The sequence below is a fragment of the Phasianus colchicus genome, chromosome 34 (assembly GCF_987193195.1).
Source record: "Phasianus colchicus chromosome 34, bPhaCol1.hap1.1, whole genome shotgun sequence".
NCBI classification, from domain to species: Eukaryota; Metazoa; Chordata; class Aves; order Galliformes; family Phasianidae; genus Phasianus; species Phasianus colchicus.
Genome location: NC_143469.1, coordinates 2,959,424 through 2,982,651, shown reverse-complemented (window position 1 = coordinate 2,982,651; position 23,228 = coordinate 2,959,424). Strand labels below are relative to the sequence as shown.

Below are 23,228 nucleotides of genomic sequence, written 5' to 3'. Positions count from 1 at the left end.
GGTTTGGGGTCCGATGGGGCGGTTTGGGGGGGGATCGTGTATAGGGGGGGGTCTGGGGGGGCTCCAGGGCGGGTTTGGAGCCGGTGGGGTTGGGTTGGGGGGCTGGGGGGGCTCTATAGGGTGGCGTTGGGGGGGGGTTGGGGGCTCTATGGGGCGGGGTTGGGGTCTGGAGGGGTTTGGGGGCTCTATAGGGTGGGATTGGAGGCGTTTGGGGGCCCTATGGGGCGGGGTTGGGGGGCTGGGGGGGTTAGGGGGCTTTATGGGGTGGGGGGCTTTGGGGCTCTATGGGGCGGGGTTGAGGGGTTGGGGGGCTCTATGGGGTGGGATTGGGGGCCCTATGGGGCGGGGTTGGGGGTCATGGGGGGGTTTGGGGGCTCTATGGGGCGGGGTTGGGGGCTCTATGGGGTGGGATTGGAGGCGTTTGGGGGCCCTATGAGGCGGGGTTTGGGGTCTGGGGGGGGTTTGGGGGGCTCTATGGGGCGGGGTTGGGGGGCTTGGGGGGGTTGGGGGGCTCTATGGGGCGGGGTTGGAGGCGTTTGGGGGCCCTATGGGGCGGGTTGGGTGTCTCTATAGGGTGGGATTGGGGGGATGGGGGGACCCTATGGGGCGGGGTTGGGGGGCTCTATGGGGTGGGGTTGAAGTCTGGGGGGGGCTTGGGGAGCTCTATGGGGTGGGCTTGGGGTCGGGGGGGGTTTGGGGGGCTCTATGGGGTGGTGTTAGGGGGTTGGGGGGCCCTATGGGGCGGGTTGGGGGTCTCTATAGGGTGGGATTGGGGGGATGGGGGGGCTCTATGGGGCGGGGTTGGAGGGCTTGGGGGGGTTGGGGAGCTCTATGGGGTGGGGGGCTTTGGGGCCCTATGGGGGGGTTGGAGGTCTCTATAGGGTGGGATTGGGGGGCTGGGGGGCCCTATGGGGGGGTTGGGGGGCTCTATAGGGTGGGATTTGGGGGGTGGGGGGCTCTATGGGGCGGGGTCTTGGGGGGGGGTTGGGGGCTCTGTGGGGGAAGGTGGAGCAGCTTATGGGGCAGTTGTGGGGCAGTTAATGGGGGCAATTAATGGGGGCGGTTTATGGGGTGGTTTATGGGGCAGTTGTGGGTCCCACTGAGCCCCCCCCCCTCAAATCCCCCCCCCCAAATCCCCCCCCCCCCCAGATCACATCAGTGGGGCCATGGAGCGCCGGGCCCCGCCCCCAGGTAATGGCGATGGGGGGGGGGGGTTTGTGGGGTGGGGGGGGGACACTTTGGGGTCCCGCTATGGGGCGGGGAAACCCAGAAGTGCCCCTAAAGCCCCCCCCCCACAAAACCGCCCCCCCCCCCGCAGCCAACCCTCAGGCGGAGGAAGCGCCGCATCCGGCCGTGGGGGGGGGGGAACGCGGGGACCCCCCCGGAGCTGCTGGAGGGGAGGAGAAGGTGGGGGGGGGGGATTGGGGGGGGTGCAGGGGGGTGGAAGGGGGTTATGGGGGGGGGCACAGGGGGGGGCTGTAATGGGGTTGTGGGGGGGGCGGGGGGGGTGTGGGGGTGTATTGGGGTTATGGGGGGGGCAAGGGGGGGGCCATAATGGGGTTATGGGGGGCTATGGGGATGTTATGGGGTTATGGGGGGGGCGCAGGAGGGGGCTGTATAGGGGGTTATTGGGGGGGGGCAGGGGGTTGTAATGGGGTTATGGGGGGGCAAGGGGGGGCTGTAATGGGGTTGTGGGGGGGGCACAGGGGAGGCCATAATGGGGTTATGGGGGGGGCGCAGGGGGGGCCGTAATGGGGTTATGGGGGGGGCACGGGGGGGGGGGGGGCTGTATATGGGATTATTGGGGGGGGGCAGGGGGGCTGTAATGGGGTTCTTGGGGGGCAAGGGGGGGCTGTAATGGGGTTATGGGGGGGGGGCACAGGGGAGGCCATAATGGGGTTATGGGGGGGGCAGGGGGGGCTGTATATGGGATTATGGGGGGGGGGATGGGGGGGGCCATAATCGGGTTATGGGTGGGGCAAGGGGGGGGCTGTAATGGGTTATGGGGGGGGTGGCACAGGGGGGGCCGTAGTGGGATTATGGGGGGGGGGGGGGGGGGCTGTATATGGGGTTATGGGGGGGGGGCACAGGGGGGGCTGTATATGGGATTATGGGGGGGTCAGGGGGCCGTAATGGGGTTATGGGGGGGGTGCAGGGGGGGGGGCGGAGTCGGGGGGGGCTGTATATGGGGTTATGGGGGGGGCACAGGGGGGGCCATAATGGGGTTATAATGGGGCCGGGGGGGGCTGTGGGGGCTGTATTGGGGTTACTGGGGGGGGGCGGGGGGGGGCTGTAATGGGGTTATGGGGGGGGCACGGGGGGGGGGGGCCATAATGGAGTTATGGGGGGGGCGGAGATGGGGGGGCTGTAATGGGGTTATGGGGGGGGGGCTATAGGGATGTTATGGGGTTACGGGGGGGGCTGTATAAGGGATTATGGGGGGGGGCACGGGGGGGCGCAATGGTGTTATTGTGGGGGGGGGCTGTGGGACGCCCCATGACGCCCCATTTGTGCCCCCCCCCCCCCCATAGGAAGCAGCACCGCGGGGGGGGGCGCAGTGGCAGCGGGAGCTGCGGGGGCGGCTGAGGGAGCTGCAGGTGGGGGCGGCCCCCCCCCCCGTGACCCCCCCCTCGTGACCCCCCCCCGCGACCCCCCCCCACCCCCCCCATCTCCCCGTGCCCCCCCCCCAGCCCCCCATTGTGTCCCCCCATTTTCCCCCCCACATCCCCACGGTGCCCCCCCCCGGCAGTGCCCCCCCCCACGCCCTCCCCACCCCCCCCCCCCATTGTCCCCATGGTGCCCCCCCCACTCCCCCCCCGGTTTCCCACGCTGCCCCCCCCCAGCAGTGCCCCCCCTTTACCCCCCACCCCCCCCATGTCCCCATAATGTGCCCCCCCCCCAATTTCCCCACGCTGCCCCCCCCCATTGTCCCTCCACTCTCCCCCCCCCAGTTTCCCACGCTGCCCCCCCCCAGCAGTGCCCCCCCATGTCCCCCCCCACATCCCCCCGTGCCCCCCCCCACGTGTCCTCGTGTCCCCACGGTGCCCCCCCCCAGCTGTGCCCCCCCCATGTCCCCCACCCCCCCCCCATTGTCCCTATTGTGTCCCCCCCCCAATTTCCCCACACTGCCCCCCCCCATGTCCCCACAGTGCCCCCCCCGTGTCCCCATGTCCCCACGTTGCCCCCCCAACAGTGCCCCCCCCTTGTCTCCCCCCCCCATGTCCCCATGTCCCCCCCCCAGCTGTGCCCCCCCCACGTCCCCCCGTGTCCCCCCCCCGTGTCCCCATGTCCCCATGATGTCCCCCCCCCATGTCTCCCCACCCCCCCCAGTTTCCCACGCTGCCCCCCCCATTGTCCCTGTGGTGCCCCCCCCTCCACCCCCATGTCCCCATAATGTCCCCCCCCCCCCAATTTCTCCACGCTGCCCCCCCATGTCCCCATGGTGCCCCCCTATGTTCCCCCCCCCGGTGCCCCCCCCGTGTCCCCATGTCCCCACGGTGCCCCCCCCCAGCAGTGCCCCCCCCCTTGTCTCCCCACCCCCCCCCATGTCCCCATGATGTCCCCCCCCTCATGTCCCCCCACCCCCCCCCCCCATTGTCCCTATGGTGCCCCCCCCACGCCCCCACGGTGCCCCCCCAGCTGTGCCCCCCCCGTGTCCCCCCCACGTCCTCCATCTCCCCCCCATTGTCCCTATGGTGCCCCCCCCGTGTCCCCCCCCCCATGTCCCCCCACCACCCCCCATTGTCCCCATGGTGCCCCCCCCAGCAGTGCCCCCCCCCCACGACCCCCGTGTCCCCCCCATGTCCCCCAACCCCCCCCCATTGTCCCCATGGTGCCCCCCCGTGCCCCCCCCAGCTGTGCCCCCCCCGTGTCCCCCCAATGTGTCCCCCAACCCCCCCCCATTATCCCCACGGTGCCCCCCCCCCGTGCCCCCCCCGTGTCCCCCCCATGTTCCCCCCCCCCATTGTCCCCATGGTGCCCCCCCAGCAGTGCCTCCCCCCGTCCCCCCGTGCCCCCCCCGTGTCCCCCCCACGTCCCCCAACCCCCCCCCATTGTCCCTATGGTGCCCCCCCCCGTGCCCCCCCAGCAGCGCCCCCCCCACGTCCCCCCCCCATATCCCCCCACCCCCCCCCATTGTCCCCACGGTGCCCCCCCCAAGCAGTGCCCCCCCAACGTCCCCCCGTGTCCCCCCCCCATGTCCCCCCCCCCCCCAACTTGTCCCTATGCTGCCCCCCCCGTGCCCCCACGGTGCCCCCCCCAGCAGTGCCCCCCCACGTCCTCCCCCCATATCCCCCCACCCCCCCCCATTGACCCCACGGTGCCCCCCCAGCAGTGCCCCCCCCATGTCCCCCCCCCCCCCAACGTCCCCACGCTGCCCCCCCCCCCCCGGTGCCCCCCCCCCGGTTGTCCCCACAGCTCCGCGTTGCCGCATCGCAGCGGGCGCTGCTGAGCCTGGGGGCGGAAACGGAGCGGCTGCGGGGGGAGAACCGGCGGCTGCGGGAACGGCTGGTGGGGGGGGGTCGTGGGGGGGGGCCCTGGGGGGGGGTCATGGGGGGGGGCAGAACCGGCGGCTGCGGGAACGGCTGGTGGGGGGGGGCGGGGGGGGGTCATGGGGGGGGGGCGTTGGGGAGGCAGGGAATGTGGGGGGGTCTTGGGGGGGGGCGGGGAATGTGGGGGGGGCCTGGGGGGGTCGTGGGGGGGGAAGGGAATGTATGGGGGGGGTCTTGGGGGGGGGAGAACCGGCGGCTGGGGGAATGGCTGGGGGGGGGGGCAGGGGGGGATCGTGGGGGGGGGGCGTTGGGGAGGCAGGGAATGTGGGGGGGGTCGTGGGGGGGGGCGGGGAATGTGGGGGGGGCCTGGGGGGGTCGTGGGGGGGGGGGAGAACCGTGGCTGCGGGAACGGCTGGTGGGGGGGTCGTGGGGGGGGTCTTAGGGGGGGGCCTGGGGGGGGGTCGTGGGGGAGCAGGGAATGTGGGGGGGGGCACTTGGGGGGGGGTCGTGGGGGGAGTGGGGAATGTGGGGGGGGGCTGGGGGGGTCGTGGGGGGGGGAGAACTGGCGGCTGCGGGAAGGGCTGGTGGGGGGGGTCGTGGGGGGGGCAGGGAATGTATGGGGGGGGCCCTGGGGGGGTCGTGGTGGGGGGAGAACCGGCGGCTGCGGGAACGGCTGGTGGGGGGGGGTGGGGGCAGGGAAGGTGTGGGGGGGTCCTGGGAGGGTCTTGGGGGGGGGGAGAACCGGCGGCTGAGGGAACGGCTGGTGGGGGGGGGGCGGGGAATGTTGGGGGGGGCACTTGGGGGGGGGTCGTGGGGGGAGTGGGGAATGGGGGGGGGGGCCTGGGGGAACACCTTGGGAGGGGGTCGTGGGGGGGGGAAAACCGGTGGCTGCGGGAACGGCTGGTGGAGGGGGGGCGGGGGGGGTGTGAGGGGGTGGGGAATGTGGGGGGGGGTCTAAGGGGGGGGCCTGGGGGGGGTTCGTGGGGAAGCGGGGAATGTGGGTGGGGGGGGCTGGGGGAGTCGTGGGGGGGGGGGCAGGGAATGTATGGGGGGGGGGCCTGGGGGGGTGGGGAATGTGGGGGGGGGCTTTGGGGGTCGTGGGGGGGGAAGGGAATGTATGGGGGGGGGGCTGGGGGGGTCCTGGGGGGGGGAGAACCGGCGGCTGCGGGAAGGGCTGGTGGGGGGGGGGGGATTTGGGGGGGGGGGTCGTTGGGGGGGGGGCACTGCTGGGTGAGATATGGGGAGGGGGTCCTACGGGGGGGACAGTAGTGGGGGGGGGGGTTATGGGGGGGTCCTGGGGGGGGGGGGCATTGCTGAGGGGGGGGCATCCTTTGTGCTGGGGGGGGGTCGGATGGGGGGAGGATGGGGGGGTCCCAAAGGGAGAGGGAAAAATATGAGGGGGGGGGGGGGGTTGATATGGGGGGGGGCGAGGGGGATTAAAGTGGTGGGGGGGGGGTTATGGGATGGGGGGGGGGCACCGCTGCCAACCCCCCCGCACTGACGAGAGGCCCTGGGTTGGGGGGGGGGCAGGAGGCGGCCGAGGGGGGGGCACAGAGGAGAGCACGGCGTGAGGGTGAGTGCAGACCCCCCCCCCGAAGAACCCCCTTAGGACCCCCCCCCATAACACAGACCCCCCCCCCCAGTGACCCCTAAACCCCCCCCAGACCCCCCCTCAGACCCCCCCCAGATCCTCCATAACCCCCCCACCCCCCATCCCCAGATCCCCCCATAACACCCAGACCCCAACCCAAAGCCCCACAACCCCCCCACGCCCCCCCCCATAACCCATAAGACCCCCCCCCTCAAAGCCCCCCCCCCCCCGACCCCCCCCAGTAACCCCCCACCCCACAGCCCCAGGTTGGGGGGGGGTCCCAGATCATCCCATAGACCCCCCCCATAACACCCGCCCCCCCCCCCAAAGCCCCATAACCCCCCATGCCCCCCCCCATAACCCATAGACCCCCCCAAAGCCCCCTGCCCCCCCCCTCACCTCCCCCCCGCCCCCAATAACCCCCCCCCCCCATCCCCAGACTGGGGGGGGTCCCAGATCATCCCATAGACCCCCCCCCCCACAGACCCCCCCCATAACACCCAGACCCCCCCCTCAAACCCCCCCCCAGGTCCCGGGGGTCCCGGATCACCCTGCAGACCCCCCCTCACACAGACCCGCCCCATAACCCCCAGACCCCCCCCCCCCAAGGCCCCCCCCCTCAAATCCCCCCCCCCAATAACCCCCCCACCCCACAGCCCCAGACCGGGGGGGTGTCCCGGATTATCCTGCAGACCCCCCCCCACAGCCCCCCCCCCCATAACACCGAGACCGCCCCGCTCAAAGCCCCCCCCCTCAAATCCCCCCCCCCAATAACCCCCCCCCCCACCCCCAGACTGTGGGGGGGCTCCCGGATCATCCTGCAGACCCCCACCCATAACACCCAGACCCCCCCCCTCAAAGCCCCCCCCTCAAAGCCCCCCCCCCCAATAACCCCCCCACCCCACAGCCCCAGACCGGGGGGGGGCTCCTGGATCATCCTGCAGACCCCCCCCACAGACCCCCCCCCTCAAAGCCCCCCCCGTCAAATCCCCCCCCCCCTCAAATCCCCGCCCCCCAATAACCCCCCCCCCCCACCCCCAGACTGTGGGGGGGCTCCCGGATCGTCCCGCCGTCCCCCCCCACGAGCATCGCAGAGGTGGGTGCAGATCCATTTTTTTTGGGGGGGGGGGGGTCACACGGTTTCGGGGCTGGGTGGGTGGGTGACCCCCCCCCACCCCCCCCCAGGCAGCCGCAGGGCCCCCCCCGTGCCCCCCCCCCCCCACGAGGAGGAGCTGCGGCGGCTGCGGGCGGAGGCGGCTGTGGGGCGGGAGCTGATCGCAATGCAGCACCGCTGCCTGCAGGTGGGGGGGGGCGGGGGGGGGGGGCAAATATTTGGGGGGGGGGGGGGGGCTTGAAGTTGGGGGGGGCATCATGTTTTTTTTTGGGGGGGGGTCACAGATGTTTGGGGGGGGGGATATTTGGGAGGGGCGGGATTCAAAGTTGGGGGTCCCACAAGATTTGATTGGGTTCCCTATTATTTGGGGGGGGCAAATATTTGAGGGGGGGGGCTCGAAGTTGGGGGGGGCATCATATTTTTTTGGGGGGGGTCACCGATATTTGGGGGGGGGGCACAATAGTGGGGAGGGGGGGAGATTTGGGAGGGGGGGGCTCAAAGTTGGGGGTGCTGTAAGATTTGGGGGGGTTCCCCATGATTTGGGGGGGGGCAAATATTTGGGGGGGGCTCAAAATTGGGGGGGTCAGAATTTTTTTGGGGGGGTCCCCGATATTTGGGGGGGCTCAAAATTGGGGGGGCAAATATTTTTGGGGGGGGGCCCAATATTTGGGAGGGGGGGCTCAAAGTTGGGGACCTGTAATATTTGAGGGGGTTCCCCATGATTTGGGGGGGGGCACAATATTTGGGGGGGGGCTCGAAGTTGGGGGGCCCACAATATTTTCTGGGGGGGGTCCAATATTTGCGGGGGGGGGGGGGGACTCAAAGTTGGGGGGCCCTAAAATTTGGGGGGGGGGGGCGTAAAGTTGAGGGGACCCCAATGTTTTTTGGGGGGGTCCCCAATATTTGGGGGGGGCTGAAAGTTGGGGGGGGTCGGAATATTTTTTGGGGGGGTCCCCAATATTTGGGGGGATTCAAAGTTGGGGGGGGTCCTAATATTTGGGGGGGGGCTCAAAGTTGGGGGTCCCATAATATTTGGGGGGGGGTCAAAGTTTGGGGCACCCCAATAGTTTGGGGGGGGGGTTCACAATATTTGGGGGGGGGCTCGAAGTTGGGGGGGGGCTCAAAGTTGGGGGGGGGCTCAAAGCTTCTCCCCCCCCCTCGCAGGAAATGGCAGCAGCGGCTGTGGCCCCCCCCGCCCCCCCCCCGGCCCTATGGGACGAACGGCAGCGGCTGCGGCGCCTGCAGGGGGCGCTGGAGGGGGAGCGAAGGGCCTTTAATGAGGCGGCCGAGAGGCTGGCGATGGAGGTGGGGGGCTGGGACCCCCAAGTGTGGGGCTGGGGACCCCCAAGTGTGGGGCTGGGATCCCCAAGTGTGGGGCTGGGGACCCCTAAATGTGGGGCTGGGACCTCTAAATGTGGGGCTGGGATCCCCAGGTGTGGGGCTGGGACCTCATATGTGGGGCTGGGACCCTCAAGTGTGAAGTTGGGGACCCCCAAGTGTGGGGCTGGGACCCCCAGGTGTGGGGCTGGGACCCCCAAGTGTGGGGCTGGGGACCCCTAAATGTGGGGCTGGGACCTCAAGTGTGGGGCTGGGGACCCCTAAATGTGGGGCTGGGACCTCAAGTGTGGGGCTGGGACCCCCAAGTGTGGGGCTGGGGACCCCAAGAGTGAGATGCGGTCCCCAAGTGTGGGGCTGGGGACCCCTAAATGTGGGGCTGGGATCCCAAACGTGGGTTGGGATCCCCAGGTGTGGGGCTGGGGACCTCCAGGTGTGGGATGGGACCCCTAAATGTGGGGCTGGGACCCCCAAGTGTGGGGCTGGGAACCCCAAGAGTGGGATGGGAGCCCTAAATGTGGGGCTGGGACCCCCAGGTGTGGGATGGGACCCCAAATGTGGGGCTGGGACCCCCAAGTGTGGTTCCCCCCCCGCTTAACCCCTCTTTCCCCATAGGGGGAGCAGTTGGAGGCGGAGCGGGCGGCAGTTATGGGGCAGCGCCTCCTCAGCACCCCACACTTGTGGGGATCCCCGGAACTGGGGGGTGACCCCGAGATGTGGGGGGACCCCGAGATGTGGGGCGGCCCCGAACCCCGGCCCTGAGCAGTTGTGGGTGAGTGTGGGGGCTGTGGGGCGGTGTGGGGTGATGTGGGGCGATGTGGGGCGGTGTGGGGCGATGTGGGGCGATGTGGGGTGATGTGGGGTGATGTGGGGCGGTGTGGGGTGATATGGGATGCTATGGGTCTCTGTGAGTCTCTATGGGGCACTGTGGACCCCTGTGGGGCGCTGTGGGTCTCAATGGGTCCCTATGGGGTGCTGTGGGTCCCTATGGGGCGCAGTGGGTCCCTATGAGTCTCTATGGGCCCCTGTGGGGTGCTGTGGGTCTCTATGGGTTCCTATGGGGTGCTGTGGGTCCCTATGGGTTCCTATGGGTCCCTATGGGGTGCTGTGGGTCCCTATGGGGCGCAGTGGGTCCCTATGGGCCCCTGTGGGGTGCTGTGGGTCTCTATGGGTTCCTATGGGGTGCTGTGGGTCCCTATGGGTCTCTATGGGGTCTGTGGTTCTCTATGGGTTCCTATGGGTCCCTATGGGGCGCTGTGGGTCCCTATGGGTTCCTATGGGTCCCTATGGGGCGCTGTGGGTCCCTATGGGGTGCTGTGGGTCCCTATGGGGCACTGTGGGTCCCTATGGGCCCCTGTGGGGTGCTGTGGGTCTCTATGGGTTCCTATGGGGTGCTGTGGTTCCCTATGGGTCCCTATGGAGCTCTGTAGGTCTCTATGGGGCGCTGTGGGTCCCTATGGGTCCCTATTGGTCTCTATGGGTTCCTATTGGTCTCTGCGGGGCTCTATGGGTCCCTTATGGGTCCCTGTGGGTCCCTATGTGGCTCTATGGGTCCCTATGGGTCTCTATGGGTCCCTATGGGGCACCGTGGGTCTCTATGGGGCGCTGTGGGTCCTTATGGGTCTCTATGAGTCACTATGGGTCCCTATGGGTCTCTATGGCTCCCTATTGGTCCCTATGGCTCCCAATGGCTCCCTATGGGTCCCTATGGGGCGCTGTGAGTCCCTATGTGGCTCTATGGGTCCCTATGGGTCTCTATGGGTCCCTATGGAGCACCATGGGTCTCTATGGGGTGCTGTGGGTCCCTATGGGTCTCTGTGAGTCCCTATGGGTCCCTATCGGCTCCCCACGTGGCTCCCCAGTGTCCGTAGCCCCGCCCCCTCCCCGTAGCCCCGCCCACCACCCCCCCAGCTCACCCGCCGTCCCCGCCCCCTCTCCCACAACACCCCGCGCCGTTTCCCATCATGCAGCGCACTTCCGGCATGCGGCGCTCTCTGTTCCCGCACTTCCGGCGCTCTCTCCGCGTTCCGGGCCCCGCGGCGGCGGCGGCGGCGGTTCCGGCCTTTTTCCCGGGGGGGGCCGCTTTTCCCGGGGGGGGCCCCGCTCCGACCCCCGCCCCGGAGCTGCTCCGCGCCTCCAGCCCCGCGCTGCGGGAACGGCTGAGCCGTTCGGCCGCGGTGTTCGCCGCCTTCGTCAGCCCCGAGGAGGGCGCCGCGCTGCTGCGGGACGCGGAGGAGGCGCTGCGGAGGCGGCGCTACGAGGACGGGCACTGGGATGGGGTCAGCGAGGGCAAAGGGCAAAGGGCACGGGGTCAGCGGGGTCACGTGGGGAGGGTGGGCGGCGTGGGGGTTGGGGGAGGGGGGTCACGTGGGGTTACGTGGGGTCACGTGGAGTCAGGGGTCAGTGGGAGGTGGGGTCACGTGGGGTCAGGGGTCAGTGGGAGGTGGGGTCAGGGGTCACGTGGGGTCAGAGGTCAGTGGAGGTGGGGTCAGTTGGGTCACGTGGGGTCAGGGGTCACCAGGGATCTGTGGAGGTGGGGTCACATGGGGTCAGGGGTCAGTGGGAGGTGAGGTCAGTGGGGTCATGTGAGTTCAGGGGTCACGTGGGGTCAGGGGTCACGTGGGGTCAGTGGGAGGTGTAGTTAGTGGGGTCAGGGGTCACATGGGGTCACGTAGGGTCAGGGGTCAGTGGAGGTCGGGTCACGTGGGGTCAGGAGTCAGTGGAGGTGGGGTCAGGGGTCACGTGGGGTCAGAGGGAGGTGAAGTCAGTGGGGTCAGGGGTCACGTAGGGTCAGAGGTCAGTGGAGGTTGGGTCACGTGGGGTCAGAGATCGGTGGAGGTGGGGTCAGTTGGGTCACGTGGGGTCAAGGGTCACCAGGGGTCAGTGGAGGCGGGGTCACGTGGGGTCAGGGGTCAGTGGGAGGTGAGGTCAGTGGGGTCATGTGAGTTCAGGGGTCACGTGGGGTCAGGGGCCACGTAGGGTCAGTGGGAGGTGAGGCCCTGGGGTCACACGAGGTCAGGGGTTACGTGGGGTCAGGGGTCATCTTAGGGAGACCCACAGCGGCCGGGGTTTGGGGGTCAAAGGTCACTTGGGGTTCATGGGGTCAAAGGTCACTGGGGTCGAGGGTTGGAAGTCGGGAGGGTTTGAGGTTACTGGGAGTGGGGGGATCTTAGGGGCAGGGGGGTCAGGGGTCACTGGGGGCTATGGGGTCAGGGGTCACTGGGGGCTATGGGGTCAGGGGTCACCGAGGTCGGGGGTCACTGGGGGCTTTGGGGTCAGCAAGGGTTGGGGTCAAAGGTCACCGAGGTCAGGGGTCACGGGGATCTGTGGGGCCAGCAGAAGTCGGCGGTGTCTGGGGGTTGTGGGGTCAGGGGGGCACCACGCTTGGGGGGGGCGCTCGGGGTCACGGGGTCAGAGGTCACGGGGTCAGAGGTCACTCCTGCAGGCCATTTCCGGGTTCCGGGAGGCGGAGCGCAGCCGCTGGGGGGCGGCGGGGGCGGCGGTGCTGCAGCGGATGTCCTGCGCCTTCCCCCCCGCGCGGCCCCCCGTGCCCCACAGCCACATCCTGGACCTGGCGCCCCACGGCTGCGTGCGGCCCCACATCGACAGCACCAAGGTGGGCCGCTGCCCCACTGCCACGCACGGGGGGACCCATAGGTACCCCATTGGGAACCCATAGGGACCCATAGGGACCCCATTGAGATCCATTGAAATGCATAGAGACCCAGAGGGACCCATAGAGACCCATAGGGACCCATAGGGAGCCATTGAGACCCATTGAGACCCATAGAGGCTGATTGGGAACCCATAGGGACCCATTGAGACCCATAGGGACCCATTGAGACCCATAGGGACCCATAGAGACTGATTGGGAACCCATTGAGACCCATAGAGACCCATAGGGACTCCATTGGGACCCATTAAAATGCATAGAGACCCATAGGAACCCATAGAGACCTATAGAGAGACCCATAGATAGAGAGACCCATAGAGACCCATAGAGAGACCCATAGGGACCCATAGAGACCCATAGAGACGCCTTTGAGGCCCATTGAAATGCATAGAGACCCATGGAGACCCATAGGGACTCCATTGAGACCCATTGAAATGCATAGAGACCCATAGAGACCCATAGGGACCCATTGAGACCCATGGTGGCCCATAGAAGACCTGCAGTGCCCCATAGGGACCCACAGCACCCCATAGAAGACCTGCAGTGCCCCATAGGGACCCACAGCACCCCATAGAAGACCTGCAGTGCCCCATAGAGACCCACTGTGCCCCCCATAGAAGACCTGCAGTGCCCCATAGAGACCCACAGCACCCCATAGAAGACCTGCAGTGCCCCATAGGGACCCATGGAGACCCCATAGAGACCCGTGGAGACCCATAGGGGTCCATAGAGACCCATAGAGACCCACAGCGCCCCATAGAAGACCTGCAGTGCCCCATAGAGACCCACAGCCCCCCATAGAAGACCTGCAGTGCCCCATAGGGACCCATTGAGACCCCATAGAGACCCGTGGAGACCCATAGGGGTCCATAGAGATCCATAGAGACCCACAGCACCCTATAGAAGACCTGCAGTGCCCCATAGGGACCCACTGTGCCCCATAGGGACCCATTGAGACCCCATAGAGACCCATGGAGACCCATAGGGATCCATAGAGACCCACAGCGCCCCATAGAAGACCTGCAGTGCCCCATAGGGACCCACAGCACCCCATAGGAGACCTGCAGTGCCCCATAGGGACCCACAGCACCCCATAGAAGACCTGCAGTGCCCTATAGAGACCCACTGTGCCCCATAGGGACCCATTGAGACCCCATAGAGACCCACAGCACCCCATAGAAGACCTGCAGCGCCCCATAGACCCACAACACCCCACAGAGAGTCCCCCCCCTTTCCCCCCCCCCACCCCCCAAGCTTTTCTCCCGCACCGTTGCCCTTTTGTGGGGAGGGTCTTTGCGCCCCATTGGGGGGGTTGTCCACCCCCTGACCCCCCCCTCTCCCCCCCCCACCCCCTTTGTGCCCCCCCCCCAGTTCTGCGGCTGCACCATCGCGGGGGTCTCCCTGCTGTCGGCGGCGGTGATGCGGCTGCGCAGCGTTCGGGACCCCCGGGAGTGGGCAGAGCTGCTGCTGGAGCCCCTCTCCCTCTACGTCCTGCGGTGAGTTGGGGGGCCCAGAAAACCCCATAGGGCCCTATAGAGCCCCATAGAGCCCCACAGCGCCCCATAGAGCCCTATAGAGCCCTACAGCACCCCATAGAGCCCCACAGAACCCCATAGGACCCCACAGCGCCACATAGAGCCCTATAGAGCCCCACAGCGCCCCATAGAGCCCTATAGAGCCCTACAGCACCCCATAGAGCCCCACAGAACCCCATAGGGCCCCACAGCGCCCCATAGAGCCCTATAGAGCCCCACAGCGCCCCATAGAGCCCCACAGAACCCCATAGGGCCCCACAGCACCCCATAGAGCCCTATAGAGCCCCACAGTGCCCCATAGAGCCCCACAGAACCCCATAGAGCCCCACAGCGCCCCATAGAGCCCTATAAAGCCCCACAGTGCCCCATAGGGCCCCATAGAGCCCCATAGGGCCCCACAGTGCCCCATAGGCCCTATAAAACCCCACAGAACTCCATAAAGCTCCACGGCACCCCATAGAGCCCCATAGGGACCCATAAAACCCCATATTGCCCCATAGGAACCCATAAAACCCCATAGAGCCCTATAGAACCCCAAAACACCCCATAGACCCCCATAGGAACCCCAAAGCACCCCATAGAGCCCCATAGAACCCCACAGCACCCCATAGACCCCCATAGGAACCCGCAGCACCCCACAGAGCCCCATAGGAACCCATAAAACCCCATAGAGCCCCATAGGAACCCCCAGCAACCCACAGAGCCCCATAGGGACCCATAAAACCCCATAGAGCCCCCTAGGAACCCATAAAACCCCATAGGGACCCATAAAACCCCATAGAGCCCCATAGGAACCCCCAGCAACCCACAGAGCCCCATAGGAACCCATAAAACCCCACAGAGCCCCATAGGAACCCATAAAACCCCATAGAGCCCCATAGGAACCCATAAAGCTCCACAGAGCCCCATAGGGACCCATAAAACCCCATAGAACCCAACAGCACCCCACAGAGCCCCATAGGAACCCACAGCACCCCACAGAGCCCCATATGGACCCATAAAACCCCACAGAGCCCCGTAAGAACCCACAGCACCCCATAGGAACCCATAAAACCCCACAGAGCCCCATAGGGACCCACAGCACCCCATAGAAACCCCATAGGAACCCATAAAACCCCATAGGACCCCACAGCACCCTATAGAGCCCCATAGGAACCCATAAAACTCCACAGAGCCCCATAGGGACCCCTAAAACCCCACAGAGCCCCATAGAACCCCAAAGCACCCCATAGACCCCCATAGGAACCCCCAGCACCCCATAGAGCCCCATAGGGACCCATAAAACCCCACAGAGCCCCATAGGGACCCACAGCACCCCATAGAAACCCCATAGAAACCCATAAAACCCCATAGGACCCCACAGCACCCTATGGAGCCCCATAGGAACCCATAAAACCCCACAGGACCCCACAGCGCCCCCTAGGGAGCCCCCCATCCCCACCCCCTCCCCCATCCCCAGGATTTTGGGGGGGGGGTCCCAGGGAGCTGCCCCTTTGCCCCCCCCCCCCTGACAGCGGTGCCCCCCCCAGGAATGAGGCGCGCTATGGGTTCACCCACGAGGTTTTGGGGGGGGCCGAATCGTTTTTTGGGACCCTCCAAATCCCCCGGCGGCGCCGCCTGGCCGTCATCCGCCGCAACGCCCCCCCCCACGGTGAGCGCCCCCCCCCACAATGAGACCCCCCCCCCCCCCCCAGTAACCCCCCCCCAGTAACCCCCCCCCCCACGACCCCCTGTTCTCCCCCCCCACCCCAATAATTCCAATCCCCCGCAGATCTGGGCCCCACATGGACCCCCCCCCCCCCTCTGTACCCCTACGACCCCCCCCAAGGATCTTGACCCCCCCCCCATGAGCCCCCCCCCCATTTGCCCCCCCCCAGGCACCCCATCGCCCCCCCAAACCCCCTCTGTTGTGTCCCCCAGCCCCCCCCCAGTGCCCCCCCCATTTTTAACCAGCCCCCCCCCCTGTACCCCCCCAGACCCCTCAGAGACCCCCATGACCCCCCCCCAAAAAGATCTTGAGCCCCCCCCCCATTTGCCCCCCCCAGACCCCCCATCACCCCCCAAACCCCCTCTGTTGTGCCCTCACCCCCCCCAATTGCCCCCCCCCGATTTTTCACCCCCCCCCCATAGCCCCCAGCTGTCACCCAGACCCCCCCCCAATTAACCCCCCCCATTGCCCCCCCCCAGACCCCCTAAACCCCCCCTGTTGTGCCCCATCCCCCCCAGCCCCCCCCAGTGCCCCCCCCATCTTTAACCAGCCCCCCCCCGTACCCCCCCAGACCCCTCAGAGACCCCTATGACCCCCCCCAAGTATCTTGAGCCCCCCCCCCACGCCCCCATTTCACCCACAGCCCCCTGAAGGAACCCCTCTGCTCCCCCCTCCCCCACTGAGCCCCCCCCCAATTGATTTCCGTCCCCCCCCCCACATTGCCCCCCCCCCAGACCCCCCCCCCGGACCCCCCAACCCCCCTCTGTTGTGCCCCCGGCCCCCCCCAATTGCTCCCCCCCCCGATTTTTCACCACCCCCCCCCCATTCCCCCCAGCTGTCACCCAGACCCCCCCCCAATTAACCCCCCCACATTGCCCCCCCCCCAGACCCCCTAAACCCCCTCTGCTGTGCCCCCAGCCCCCCCCAATTGCCCCCCCCCCATCTTTAACCAGCCCCCCCCCCGTACCCCCCCAGACCCCTCAGAGACCCCCATGACCCCCCCCAAAGATCTTGAGCCCCCCCCCCATTTGCCCCCCCCAGGCACCCCCCATCGCCCCCCCAAACCCCCACTGTTGTGCCCCCCCCCCCCCCCACGCCCCCATTTCACCCACAGCCCCCTGAATGAACCCCTCTGCCCCCCCCACCCCCACTGAGCCCCCCCCCAATTCTTTTCCATCCCCCCCCACATTGCCCCCCCCCCAGACACCCCCTGGACCCCCCAACCCCCCTCTGTTGTGCCCCCAGCCCCCCCCCAATTGCCCCCCCCCCCGATTTCTCACTCCCCCCCCCATTCCCCCCAGCTCTCACCCAGACCCCCCCCATTGCCCCCCCCCAGAACCCCCCTGGACCCCCCAAACCCCCCCTGTTGTGCCCCCAGCCCCCCCAGCCCCCCCCCCCCGTACCCCCCCAGACCCCTCAGAGACCCCCATGACCCCCCCCAAGTATCTTGAGCCCCCCCCCCACGCCCCCATTTCACCCACAGCCCCCTGAAGGAACCCCTCTGCCCCCCCCTCCCCCACTGAGCCCCCCCCCAATTCATTTCCGTCCCCCCCCCACACTGCCCCCCCCCCAGACCCTCCCCGGACCCCCCAACCCCCCTCTGTTGCCCCCCCAATTGCCCCCCCCCCCAGCCCCCCCCATTACCCCCAGCTGTTGCCCAGCCCCCCCCCCAATTAACCACCCCCCATTCCCCCCCCCCAGACCCCCCAAACCCCCTCTGTTGTGCCCCCAGCCCCCCCCATTGCCCCCCCCCCAGATTTCCCCCCCCCCCACCCCCCAGCTGTCACCCAGACCCCCCCCCAATTAACCCCCCCCCCATTTCTCCCCCCCCAGACGCCCCCTGCCCCCCCGATGGCTCCTCAGCGTTTATGGGCACAGAGGCACCTGGAGGGGGGGGGGGGCAGCTGAGTCACTGCCCCCCCCCGGATGCACAGAGGCGAAATAAAGAGTGAGCAAAGTGACCCCCCCCCTCCGTGCCCCCCCCCAGTGCACTTTTTTGGGGGGGGGGGGGGGGGCTTTATGGTGGGGGGTCTCTGTGGGATTTTGGGGTCGGTTTGGGGTTTATTGGAGCTGTAATTGGGGGGGGGGGGGTGGTTTGGGGGGGGGTCCAGGTGTATTTTGGGGGGGGGGGGTTGCAGGTTCATCGGGGGAGGGTCAGGGGGGGGTCAGAGCCATTTTGGGGGGGGTCAGATGCATTTTTGGGGGGGGTCGGATGCATTGAAAGGCAGAAGCGCTTCTGCTGCAGGGGAGGCGTTTATTAGAGCTGTAAATCGGGGGGGGGACCAAATTGGGGGGGGGTCTTTGGGTTGGGGGGGGTCTCTATGAACCTCTGGGGGGGTCCAGGTGTATTTTGGGGAGGGTCCAGGTGCATGGAGGGGGGGTCCGACCCATTTTTGGGGGGGTCAGACGCGTTCAAAGAAAGGCAGAAGCGCTTCTGCTGCACGGGAGGCGTTTATTGGAGCTGTAAAAGGGGGGGGGGACCCAAATTGGGGGGGGGTCTTTGGGTTGCGGGGGGGTCCTGGTGTATTCTGGGGGGGGGTCCGACCCACTTTTGGGGGGGTCACATCCATTTTGGGGGGTCACATCCAATTTTGGGGGGGTCAGACGCGTTGAAAGAAAGGCAGAAGCGCTTCTGCTGCACGGGAGGCGTTTATTGGAGCTGTAAATCGGGGGGGGGGGACCCAAATTTGGGGGGGCTGGGGGGGTCCAGGTGTATTTGGGGGGGGGTCCAGGTGCATTTTGGGGGGGTCAGACCCATTTTGGGTGGGTCACATCCATTTGGGGGGGTCAGACGCGTTGAAATAAAGGCAGAAGCGCTTCTGGAGGGCGTCGATCGGCGTTGGGTGGAGGGGGGGGGTCTCAATGATGGGGAGGGGGAGCTTTAAATTGAGGGGGGGGGGTCGCCCTGACTCATTGTGGGGGGGGTTCCAGGTGCTTGGGGGGGGGATCAGACGCATTTTGGGGGGGTCACATCCATTTTGGGGGGGGTCAGACGCGTTGAAATAAAGGTAGAAGCGCTTCTGATGCAGGGGAGGCGTTTATTGGAGCTGTAAATCGGGGGGGGGGACCCAAATTGGGGGGGCTGGGGGGGTCCAGGTGTATTTTGGGGGGGGGTTCCAGGTGCTTGGGGGGGGGTCAGACCCATTTTGGGGGGGTCACATCCATTTTTGGGGGGGTCAGACGCGTTGAAAGAAAGGCAGAAGCGCTTCTGCTGCACGGGACGCGTTTATTGGAGCTGTAAATGGGGGGGGGGGGACCCAAATTGGGGGGGTTGGGGGGGGTCCAGGTCCTTGGGGGGGGGTCCAGGTCCTTGGGGGGGGGGGTCAGACGCATTTTGGGGGGGTCACATCCATTTGGGGGGGTCAGACGCGTTGAAATAAAGGCAGAACCGCTTCCGGAGGGCGTCGATCGGCGCTGGGCGGAGATTTGGGGGGGGGGCTCTCAACGATGGGGGGGGGGGGGCTTTAAATTGAGGGGGGGGCGTCTCGGCGTTGCCCCCCCCCCCCCACCCCCCCACCCCGTTCATCCGACGCAGCCGCATCCGGCGGCGCTGAGTTCCCTCAATCTCTGCCACCGGTTTTTGCCATCCATAAAAGCGACGTCTTCGTAACGGTTGGCTTTACAACACGACCCCCCCGCGACCCCCCCGGGTGGTTTTAATTTCATTAAAGCCATTCGATGATTTGAGGGGGGGGGGATCCGGACAAACCCCCCCGCAATAACGAAATAAAATCGTTTCGTCCGATTGATAACCCAACCCCAATTCACCCACTCGGACTTGGATGCTAAGGAGGCTACAAACCGCGACCCCCCCCCCAATTAAACCCCCCCCCATCCGGACCCCCCCTCCATCAGGGACCCCCCCCCACAACCCCCCCGTGACCGCAGGGTCGCGACGGGGGGGTTGAGGAGGAGGAGGAGGAGGAGGGAGGGGGGGGGGGAGGAGGAGGGGGGGGTCGTTTTGATGTCGCCCCCCCCCCTCCCCCCCCCCCTCACCGAAATCCCGTTGCTGAGACGCGTCGCTTCGAAACGGGGGGGGGGCGAGGAGGAAGAGGAGGAGGAGGAAGGCGGAGAGTTGCGGACCCCCCCCCATTTCGGTGCTGGTGAGAAGAAATTCGTGTCCCCCCCCCCCCCGAAGAAGAAAAAGCGAGGCTTTTATAAGGGCTGAGCCCAGCGGGGGGGGGGCGGGGTTAAGGTGGGACCCCCCCCCCATATCGCCCCCCCCCCCCCATATACACACATAGCACGGCTGGGGGGGGGGAAGGGGAAGGAATTTGGGGGGGGGGGAATGGGGGGGGATTTGGGGGGGGTCTGCAGGTGGGGAATTTTGGGAGGGGGCAAATTGGGGGGGGGGGCAATGGAGGGGGGAGGTCAAATGGAGGGGGGGTAAATGAGGGGGGGTCTGCAGGTGGGGAATTTGGGGGGGGGTCAGTCTGGGGGGGGGCAGGTGGGGAAATGGGGGGGTCAATGTGGGGGGGTCAATGTGGGGGGGGTCTGCAGGTGGGGAATTTTGGGAGGGGGCAAATTGGGGGGGGGGCAATAGAGGGGGGAGGTCAAATGGAGGGGGGGGTAAATGAGGGGGGGTCTGCAGGTGGGGAATTTGGGGGGGGGCAACCTGGGGGGGGGCAGGTGGGGAATTTGGGGGGGGCTATGGAGGGGGGGGTCAATGTGGGGGGGGGGTCTGAAGGTGGGGAATTTGGGGGGGGTCAGTCGGGGGGGGTCAATGGGGGGGGTCTGCAGGTGGGGAATTTGGGGGGGGGCAAACTGGGGAGGGCAGGTGGGGAAATGGGGGGGGTCAATGTGGGGGGGTCAATGTGGGGGGGTCAATGTGGGGGGGTCAATGAGGGGGGGGGTCTGCAGGTGGGGAATTTGGGGGGGGGACAAACGGGGGAGGCAGGTAGGGAAATGGAGGGGGGGTCAATGGATGGGGGGGCCAATGTGGGGAATTTGGGGGGGGCAATGTGGGGGGGGGGGGCAGGTGGAAAAATGTGGGGGGGGCAATGGGGGGGGGTCCAATGGGGGGGGGCTGCGGGTGGACATATGGGGGGGGAGTCAATGTAGTGAATTTGGGGGGGGGGTCAATATGTGGGGGGGTCTCCAGGTGGGGTGGGGAAATGGGGGGGGGTGGCTCAATAAAATGGGGGGGGGTCCTCAGGTAGGGAATTGAGGGGGGGGTCACTTTGTGTGTACGTGTGTTAATTTGGGGGGGGGGTCAATGGTATCCCCCCCCCCCATTCCATTCCCTCCCCCCCCCGGGATGAGTGGAGCGCAAGGAATGCAGCGGGGGGGGGTGGGGGCGCTGATGGGCTGAGGACCCCCCCCCAAGATGGGAATTTTCCATGGGGGGGGGGCGGAGGGGGGGGGGGCACAGCGGGGGTGGAAGGAAGGAATGCGTGGAAGAATGGCCGCCATGGGATTTTCCAGCCGCCCCCCCCCCCCGAAAAAAAAAAAACAACCGCGGGGGGGGGCACCGGATCCAACCCCCGCCCCCACAAAAGCACACAAGGAGTCGGGTACACAAACAGGGCTTTATTTCGGCACCGTGGGGGGGGGCACAAAAGGGGGGGGGCACAAAGGGGGGGGGTCCCATAAAGGGGGGGGTCACAAAAGCGGGGGGGTCACAAAGGGTCGGGGTCCCATAAACGGGGGGGTCCCATAAAGGGGGGGGTCCTATAAAGGGGGGGGGTCACAAAAAGAGGAGGGGGGGGTCACAAAGGGTGGGGGTCCCATAAAGGGGGGGGGGCACAAAGGGGGGGGGTCCCATAAACGGGGGGGGGGTCACAAAAGGGGGGGGTCACAAAGGGTCGGGGTCCCATAAACGGGGGGGGTAACAAAGGGGGGGGCCCATAAAGGGGGGGGGGTCATAAAGGGGGGGGTCACAAAAAGAGGGGGGGGTCACAAAGGGGGGGTCCCATAAAGGGGGGGGGGGTTATAAAGGGGGGGGTCACAAAAAGAGGGGGGGGGCACAAAGGGTGGGGGTCCCATAAACGGGGGGGTCCCATAAAGGGGGGGGGTCACAAAAAGAGGAGGGGGGGGTCACAAAGGATGGGGGTCCCATAAAGGGGGGGGGTCACAAAGGGGGGGTCCCAAAAAAGGGGGGGGTCACAAAGGGTGGGGGGAGAGTTCCATAAAGGGGGGGGGTCACAAAAAGGGGGGGGGGGGTCCCATAAAGCGGGGGGGGTTCCATAAAGGGGGAGGGTCACAAAGGGGGGGGGGGTGTCACAAAAAGGGGGGGGTCCCATAAACGTGGGGGTCCCAATAAACGGGGGGGGGTCCATAAATTGTGGGCAGGGGGGCTGGAAATGGGGGGAGCTGGAAATGGGGGGGGGGGTCCGTAAATTGGGGGGGGGCTGTAAATGGGGAGGGGGGTCGTAAATTGGGGGGGGGGCTGTGAATTTGGTGGGGGTCTGTAAACTGGGGGGGGGGAAGGCTGGAAATGGGGGGGTCCGTAAATGGGGGGGGTCCATAAATGAGGGGGGGGGCTGTAAATAGGGGGGGTCCATAAATGAGGGGGGGGGCGGTAAATGGGGGGGGGGGCTGTAAATGGGGGGGGTCCATCGGGTTCCCATAGGGTTTCCATTCACTTTCCATTGCAATGCCCCGTTTTGGGACCCCGTTATGGGACCCCATTTCACCCCCCCCCCCATTTTTGTGACCCCCCCCGCTTTTGTCCGCCCCCCCCCCCCATTTTGTGCCCCCCCCCCATTTTTGTGCTCCCCCCCCCCCCATTACTCCTCGAGGAAGATGAGCATCTCGTCCCTCCTCATGGGGCTGACTCCCATTGACTCCCATTGACTCCCATTGGGTTCCATTGGGTTCCATTGGGTTCCATAGGGTTCCATAGGGTTCCATTGGGTTCCATTGGCTTTTCATTGAGTTCCCATTGGGTTCCATTGGGTTTCATTGGGTTCCATAGGGTTTCCATAGGGTTTCCATTGGGTTTCATTGGGTTCCATAGGGTTCCATAGGGTTTCCATTGGGTTTCATTGGGTTCCATAGGGTTCCATAGGGTTCCATTGGGTTCCACTGGGTTCCATTGGGTTTCATTGGGTTCCATTGGGTTCCATTGGGTTCCATAGGGTTCCATTGAGTTCCATAGGGTTCCCATAGGGTTCCATTGGGTTCCATAGGGTTCCCATAGGGTTCCATTGGGTTCCATAGGGTTCCCATAGGGTTCCATTGAGTTCCATAGGGTTCCCATAGGGTTCCATTGGGTTCCATAGGGTTCCCATAGGGTTCCATTGGGTTCCATAGGGTTCCATTGGGTTCCATAGGGTTCCCATAGGGTTCCATTGGGTTCCATAGGGTTCCCATAGGGTTCCATTGGGTTTCATTGGGTTCCCATTGGGTTCCACTGGATTCCATAGGGTTCCATTGGGTTCCATTGAGTTCCATTGGGTTTCCATTAGGTTCCATTGGGTTCCCATAGGGCTTTCATTGGATTCCATTGGGTTCCCATAGGGTGCCCACTGAGTCCCATTGGGTTCCATAGGGTTTCCATCAACTTTCCATTGGACATTCCCAATCTTCGGACCCCATTTGTTCCCCCCCCCATTTCCACGCCCCCCCCCCAGTTTACTCCTTGAGGAAGAAGTGCATCTTGTCCCCTACCCCATTCCTCTTGGGGTTTCCATAGGGTTCCCATTGAGTTCCCATTGAGTCCCATTGGGTTCCATAGGGTTTCCATCGACTTTCCATTGGACATTCCCAATCTTCGGACCCCATTTGTTCCCCCCCCATTTCCACCCCCCCCCCACCCCCAAATTACTCCTTGAGGAAGAA

At 66.5% G+C, this 23,228-nt stretch overlaps 1 protein-coding gene across 1 annotated transcript; it reads left to right on the top strand.

Moving 5' to 3' along the window:
- The first annotated feature begins 1,149 nt into the window (after window positions 1-1,149).
- ALKBH7 (alkB homolog 7, RNA demethylase) lies at window positions 1,150-17,428 on the top strand. Its single transcript, XM_090128692.1, has 13 exons — window positions 1,150-1,191; window positions 1,319-1,407; window positions 2,532-2,597; window positions 4,417-4,509; window positions 6,021-6,063; window positions 7,123-7,177; window positions 8,360-8,500; window positions 9,146-9,302; window positions 10,501-10,809; window positions 11,976-12,146; window positions 13,575-13,699; window positions 15,268-15,389; window positions 17,280-17,428. The coding sequence occupies exons 1-13, from the start codon at window positions 1,167-1,169 to the stop codon at window positions 17,396-17,398; spliced, it is 1,515 nt and encodes a 504-aa protein (XP_089984818.1). The 5' UTR covers window positions 1,150-1,166; the 3' UTR covers window positions 17,399-17,428.
- Window positions 17,429-23,228: the final 5,800 nt, after the last annotated feature.

What these genes read in the sequence shown, in the direction of transcription:
- ALKBH7 (XM_090128692.1), top strand. Translation starts at nt 1,167, where the DNA reads ATGGAGCGCCGGGCCCCGCCCCCAG. An exon ending in GGCGGCTGCGGGAACGGCTG is followed by an intron (nt 4,510 to 6,020) that starts GTGGGGGGGGGT and finishes GGGGGGGGGCAG; the next exon opens with GAGGCGGCCGAGGGGGGGGC. An exon ending in CCGAGAGGCTGGCGATGGAG is followed by an intron (nt 8,501 to 9,145) that starts GTGGGGGGCTGG and finishes CTTTCCCCATAG; the next exon opens with GGGGAGCAGTTGGAGGCGGA.